We start from the raw sequence: 7737 nt of genomic DNA on the forward strand, positions 1-7737 counted from the left end.
GCAACTTTCTAATTTACTCCTATTACCAATTTTTATTTGTTCTCTTGCTATCTTTATTTGAAAAAGAAGGCATCTAAGCTTTTTTTTGTTCAGAACTCTGGACAGCACTTTTTTATTTATCAGCAAGGACAACCCAGGTTGTTCACCAAAAACGGGCCGGCATCTAAACTTACATTTCAAATAAAGATACCAAGAGAATGAAGAAAATTTGATAATAGGAGTAAAGTAGAAAATTGGTTAAAATGTCATGCTATAACCGAATTAGGAAAGAAAAAATTTGGGTTCAGTGTCCCTTTAAGTCCTACCCAGTCAAACTCAAGTTTACTTCTGCAGCATGGTATGAAAGCATAATCATATGGAGACAAAATTACTAAAAGAGACAGAGAAAGTTACAGGTAACCAGAACACAAACTACCATATTGTTGAAGTACAATACCAAAATATTGCTTGACAGTTTGAAAACAACTTGCAGTATGACTAGTATTTAAAGGCAGATTCCTTTCCCATTGTCTAATTAATTTACAGTACTTTGCAATCATAACACTATGGACTGTCACACGCAGAATTGCTTGAGTAATTACAGGTTCCTTATGCTGAAAACTATTTCCAAGTTTTTTTTTCTGTCTTCTAGACAGCAAGGCATCAGCAACACTTCAAGAAATTAATTCCTACATCATTACTATTTAGTTCACTGTACTGGGAATTGCAGATTTTCTAGCGATTTATTTCCCTACTTGTTGACAACAATACGGCCTTTTAACTAGGTATAACTTACTGTGATTTGGGATGTTAGACTAAGGGGTATTTTTATGATCTAAAAACCAGCATATATAATTTAAACTGTGAACTGTCAAAGTACGTCAACATTCTAAATATTTTAATTACTGTTGAATTAAGTATCATGCAACTGTATTGCATTGTAGAGATTAGCACATGCTACTGTTATTAAACACATCCACTTTCATATCCTAAATATGCAAGTATTAAAAGTCTCAATAATACGCAAGACTACCAGTCTATAACAATCTTATCATTCAAGAATGAACTACGTTTGCAATTCTTTATAGTAAGTGGTTTGATAAACAATCCAAAACTACTTTATGCATAAACCGTAAAACCAATACAAACATAGAACATGACTACAAATTGACACAATAAGAAAATACAATACCAGGTTTTAATATAAACACATTACAACAAGGCAACATTTTACTCAGCCCTTGGCTGATAGAGAAAACTATATACAATAAGCTAAAACCCTCTCCAGCAGCCAAAGGGTAAATCATGGATGACTACATTTTGCGCCCCTTTGCAATGATATTAATGCCACCATAAAACACAAATACACAGCAGATTGCTATAGCAACATGCGCATGGAACAGAGTTAGCATGAATCAGTGCAGTAACTAGTGCATGTATGTGCAACACTGCAGCACAGTGCAGGCCTATCCAGCAGCCTGCTGCTACATGCATCCAACTGGGAGACGTCGTGCAATTTCTATTCATAAAAACCAGCTTTCGCTACATGGCAGCAGGCCCGTCTGCACAGGGGCTTTAACTCCCAGCATGCCAGGCATGGCTGGAGAGGGAGGGTGTTATTTAGGACTTACTCCTCCGGGGGAGCTTCCTCGGTCATCTTGTCCCGATCACCGTTTCTCTCCCGCCTCGGGGGGCTCCGAGATGCTCATCTTTACTTCACATAGCCTGCGGCCCGATAGGAGGGAAGAGGCTGGGGCTCTCTCCCCCTCCACTGTGTGTCTGTACTTGTATTTCCCCCCCAGCTCGGGCTTATCCGAGGCCGGCGGTGTAGTAGCAGAGTCTGTATCCCCAGCAGTTCCTGTATCCCTCTCTCTCTCTCTTGCACCAGCATTCACATACAAACCCCTCCCCTGCCTCTCTGTTCTCTCTCTACACTGTGCAGTTAAGGTGGACTAACACAGTTGTAAATATAGACTATAGAACTTTACACCACTAGATCACTGATCCCAAGTGTCATTCCCATTTTTTAGACAACCATACATTGGAAATCAATGTGGCGGTCCTAATTCAGCTATTTTTGTATGTCATAATAATCAATACATATATTTGGACATTTATCATATTCAACTGTAAATACAGGTTTTATAAAAAAAACTTTTTAAATGGACATTAAAGTATTTTTGTATTGTACACGTAGCAAACATTAGCAATTAAACATAAACACTGTATTGCAAAAGCTCAGTTACTGACAATTTTTAAAGGGAAGGAAGAAAGACATATCTGCTGTAATATCTTTCTTAAAGGGATATGAAACCCAAATGTTTTCTTTCATGATTCACATAGAGCATGCAACTTTTAGCCACCACTCAGCAAGCGCTACCCAGGTACTGAACGAAAAATGGGCTGGCTCCTAAGCTTACATTCCTGCTTTTTCAAATAAAGATACAAAGAGAATGAAGAAAAATTGGTAATAGGAGTAAATTAGAAAGATGTTTAAAATTTGCATGTTCTGTCTGAATCACGAAAGAAGAAAAAAAATTGGATTTTTTTTCGCTTAAAGTGAATGTAAAGTCACGCTTATTGCTAATCGTCATATTATTAATCATCAAAAATAAGGGTGACTTTAATTCATCGTTTTGTTATTTATTATTTCTAAAGGCATAAATTTACCTTGATATATGTTTATTCTGTGCCTCAATTCCTCCGCCCACCATTAGGTCCCAGTTTTGCATTTTGATTGACAACAGGGATTTCAAATCAATATTCCACCTCCACACCCCCCCCCCCCCCCCCCGGGGCGTTCAATCCCTTTTTTGAAATGTGATACGCTTCTCCTGCGCATGCGTTAGAAAAAAATTTCAGCTTTAGAAGCGATGCGCATTTAGAGCTTCTGGGAAGATTGAGAGTGGCCGAAGTAAACGCTTGCGCAGAGTAAGTTTATTTTTTTCAAACGCATTCAAAGATTTCGGCGATTATAATGTAAAGCATGCGCGTTGTAAATTACTCACGGGTACGTGCTTTACAGATACGTACAGAGCGGGTGAGACCGCTCTATATTTCACTATGTCCAGATACAGGAAGTTGCGAGTAGGAGGAGTCCGGGTGCGAATGGATCAATTCTTGATTAATAAAATATAACTAAAACTATTCATTTATTTCAAAATAAAAATAAAAATGCGGTTTAGATTGTTATATGTTGATAAATCATTACCCAAAGTAAAGGCTGCTAAAATTGACATGCACTTTAATTTAACCTCTTAAGGACTTTTGACAGAATTTTTCCATCATAAAACAATTGAGCAAACTGAAAGCTGTGTCCTTAAAGGGTTAAACAACAATAATAATAATAATTATTATTATAATATTGTCCTCACCAACGTCAAATGCCAAAATAAACATCTAATGCTGTTCATCTTGCACCATGCTAAATTGTAAAAATAGAGGCGATTTTTTTAAGATTAGGTTGAAGTATTTTAATAAAAAAGTGCATCTAATCATCAGGTTAACTCTATATTATTATTAAAATAATAATAATATAGAATTTATCCATATGGTACTCTGCAACGACAAATCTGCATATGGACAAATGCTACAGTATTTATTGCCAAGAAAAATCTGCTTCATCCCACTAACAGGGCTCATTAATTCCAAAAACATGTTATGTTGTGGACTAGCTGTGCCTAATTCCTAAGAATACAGCTAGGGTGTAAGGACAGGAACGTTCTTTTGCATATAGACTAATAGACTGTCAAGTTGTCCTACATTTTATGGCATATGAACTAGCAGAGATAACACCCTAAAGTTCCATAGCAAAGTCTTTGAATATGCTAATGTTTGTTTTGCTAGGGGCAAAGGTAATGGGGGCATGAATCACTTCCTCAGTAAACAGAGAACAGCTGTGCATTGGCAACAAAACCAAAAATGGTGAAGTGTACATATGGGGTTCGCTACTTCTCTTGTATAAGAACACAGAAGCCTTGGACTTTGGGCCTGGCATTTGCTCTATCTCTGCTTCCTATTACTTTTGTAACAATCCGTACTCTTTACTTTCTGAGGCACCTGACAGTCTCTTGCTGTCACTTTAAAGGGACATTAAACCAAAAGATTTTCTTTCATGATTCTGGTAGAGAATACAATTTTAAACAACATTCCAATTTAATTCAATGATTTAATTTGCTTCATTCTTTAGTTATCCTTTGTTAAAGAAATAGCAATGCACATGGGTGAGCCAATCACATGAGGCAAATATGTGCAGACACCAATCAGAAGCTACTGAGCCTAATTAGATATGCTTTTCAGGAAGGAATATCAAGAGAATGAAGCAAATTAGATAACAGCAGTAAATTAGAAAGTTGTTTAAAATGGTATTCTCTATTTGAATCATGAAATAAAAAATGTGGCTTTAAGGTGACCCACTTCATGTGTACTTTGTTTAGACTGAATCAAAAATATACTTTCTAAAAATTCCTCAACATAATTAGCACATTAATGCACATACACACATACAGCTGTGTTTATATAATCAACTATTCATATTTTTTAATCATATTGGAATATTGAAATATGAACATTTTCTCAGTAAAGTTATTTAGATTCTCAATAAAAGCAATTTGTATGAGATAAAAAAAATAAATCTAAAAGCAACTCTTGACTAAACATATGGATCTTAAATTAATGCTCATATAAACCATTTTTATTGAAAATAATAGACATTAAAAGTATTTTTTTATATTTAATACAACTCAAAATCCCATGGGATACATTTATTAATCACCAAAATGTTTCACGGTTTCAGTATTCCAATAAAAAGTAACACAAACATATTTAAAGGGACAGTCAAGTCCAAAATAAACTTTCATGATTCAGATAGGGCATGTCATTTTAAACAACTTTCCAATTTACTTTTATCATCAATTTTGCTTTGTTCTATTGGTATTCATAGTTGAAAGCTAAAGCTAGGAGGTTTATATGCGAATTTCTTAGACCTTGAAGGCTGCCTCTAATCTAAATGCATTTTGACAGTTTTTCACCACTGGGCGTTAGTTCATGTGTTTCATATCGATAACATTGAGCTCATGCACATGAATTTACCGAGGCTTGACCACTGATTGGCTAAAATGCAAGTTTGTCAAAAGAACTAAAATAAGGGGGCAGTCTGCAGAGGCTTAGATACAAGGTAATTACAGAGGTAAAAAGTGTATTAATATAACTGTGTTGGTTATGCAAAACTGGGGAATGGGTAATTAAGGGATTATCTATCTTTTAAAAAAACAACAATTCTGGTGTTGACTGTCCCTTTAAGAGTATACAGAAAGATGTATCCATATATATGTGCAACATTTTAGATGTTTTTTGTTTGGAAGGTTGTAACTAGTTCTAGTAACTACCGTAGTTAATCCACCTTAAATTAATAAAAGGAATAGATACAGGGGTGGAGATTTACGCTGTATACTAGTACATGAGAGAGATGGATACAGTATCTAATGGGGAAACTGGATCTGTTACTACACCGGCTCTCCACCAGTGTGTGCCTACAGGGACTATGTCCCACCCGTGGTGCAGGCACAATCCAGGGAATAGTGGGTGCTACTGCTTTACGTGCGCCCAGCTCCATACTGATGTTTCTCGGTTTCCCTTGTCAATATGTGAGTGTGTCTCAGCCACTGCAGCCTCAGGGACAAGGAGGAGATAGACAGAGAGGAAGTGGGGCGGAAGCGATGACGTCACCCTCCCCAGCAACAAGCGACTATGAGGACACGGGGTTTGGGATTGAGGGAGGAGGAGGGAGTCAGGGGCAGGAGAAGGAGGGAGAACGTGAGGAGGGAGTTCAGTAGGGGGAGAATAGAGGAGAAACACTGAAGTGTATTCATCAAATGGTTCTTATTTATCTCGTGAGATAAGTCAGCTTCCTATGTTATTGGAACTTTTCATCTACAAGTGTGTTGTGGCTGGTCTGGTGCAGGAGCTGGTTAAGGAATTATAGCATTGATAGCAAGTAGACGTTTTAAAAAAAACTTTATTTTTAAAATATGGTTCTGAAAATGTCAGTAACAACCCTAGACACTGAATTTTAAAATGTGCCAGTAAAAGTAGTTTATTTTATAGGGATACTAAAGTCATTTCTTAAAGGAACAGTTTAGTCAAAATTAAACTTTCATGATTCAGATAGGGCTTGCAATTGTAAACAACTTTCCAATTTACTTTTATCATCAAATTTTCTTTGTTCCCTTGGTGGTATTTTTGAAAAACTAAACCTAGACTCGAATTGATTTCTAAAACTTGAAAACGTTTTCTTAGCTCAGAGCATTTTTAAAGTTTTTCACAGTTAGACAATGGTAGTTCATGTGTTTCATATAGATGACATTGTGCTTACTCCCGTGGAGTTATTTAAGAGTCTGTACTGATTGGCTAAAACTGCATGTCTGTCAAAAGCACTGAGATAAGGGGGCAGTCTGCAGAGGCTTAGATATGAGGTAATCACACAGGTAAAAGGTGTATTAATATAACTGTTGGTTATGCAAAACTGGGGAATGGGTAATAAAGGGATTATCTATCTTTTTAAACAATAAAAAATCTTGAGTAGACTGTCCCTTTAAATCAGTAGTTACACAATATATTGCAAAGGACCTATCTATACTATAATCGCGTTCGTAACACGCCCGTCGCTGTCGGCAGTTGCAGCGCGAGGCAGTCAAAATAATTCACCTGGATGAAGTGAAGCTGCATCCCGGTGGATTCCGAAAATGGCAGGGTGGTGAAAGAATCCATTCCAAAAATGACAGGGTGGTGAAAGAATCCACAGGATTCTTTCACCACCTAGCCATTTTCGGAAATCTACCGGGATGCAGCGAAGGCAAATGGAGAATTACAAAAAAAAACTAACCGCCCACAATAAGTATTTTAAAAACAACCTAACCACCAGCAATAAGTATTTAAAAAAAAAAAAACTAACCAACTACCTAATAAAATTATTAACCCCTAAATCCGCCAACTCCAACATCGCAAACTACTTAATACATCTATTAACCCCCAAACTGCCATTAACCCACATTGCTAATTAACCTAATAAATCCATTAACCCACATCGCAATTAACATAATACATCTATTAACCCCTAAACCACCAAACCCCACAACGCAAATAACTAATCACTAAGCTCCCTAAATTAACCCCATTACATAAATTAAAATAATTTTAAATTACAATTAAAATAAAAACCTAACATTAATTTAAAAATAAAGAAAACTAAGTGTAAACTAATCTAAAATTACAGAAAATAAAAGTCTATCTTTACAGAATATAAAAAAAGTCTAACATTACACTAAATAATAAATCACATTATCCAAAATAAAAAAATTAAACCTAATCCCTATGAAAATAAAAAAGCCCTCCAAGGGGGGCGGAGCCTATGCTTGGAGCGGCAGGACGTGTTTTAGAGAAGCTCCTGCTTCTACGTATAAACTGTGCTTTCTACTTTCATCCAAGAAGAGCTATTTACCTAGGATTGTGTTGCTAGGAAGCTAGGATTGTCTACCTACTATTTCAAAAGTTCAGGAGCAGACAACAGACACCCTGACCTATGTTCTCCAAGTGAGCTGCGCACATTTCTTGTGAGCTAGGCCTTTATAGACTTGCAGCTAGTGCACAGCGTGGCTAGGGCTGCCGTTTACATTCCCCCTCAGACCTCTGGGTCTACACGTACACAGATACGCTTGTAATTACAATCTCTGGTTCTATACCTCAGGACTATTAGGGCTA

The 7737-nt window shown here is 36.6% G+C and overlaps 1 protein-coding gene across 1 annotated transcript in view; it reads right to left on the reverse strand.

Moving 5' to 3' along the window:
- SPRED2 (sprouty related EVH1 domain containing 2) overlaps positions 1–1853 on the reverse strand; it is a 170581-nt gene extending 168728 nt beyond the window's left edge. Inside the window, exon 1 of the mRNA XM_053712096.1 lies at positions 1611–1853. Within this exon, the coding sequence (XP_053568071.1) occupies positions 1611–1636 (26 nt within the window). The 5' untranslated portion in view covers positions 1637–1853. The remainder of the gene's footprint in view (positions 1–1610) is intronic.
- Between the last annotated feature and the right edge of the window lie 5884 nt (positions 1854–7737).

Source organism: Bombina bombina, chromosome 4 (assembly GCF_027579735.1).
Source record: "Bombina bombina isolate aBomBom1 chromosome 4, aBomBom1.pri, whole genome shotgun sequence".
In the NCBI taxonomy this organism is placed as follows: domain Eukaryota; kingdom Metazoa; phylum Chordata; class Amphibia; order Anura; family Bombinatoridae; genus Bombina; species Bombina bombina.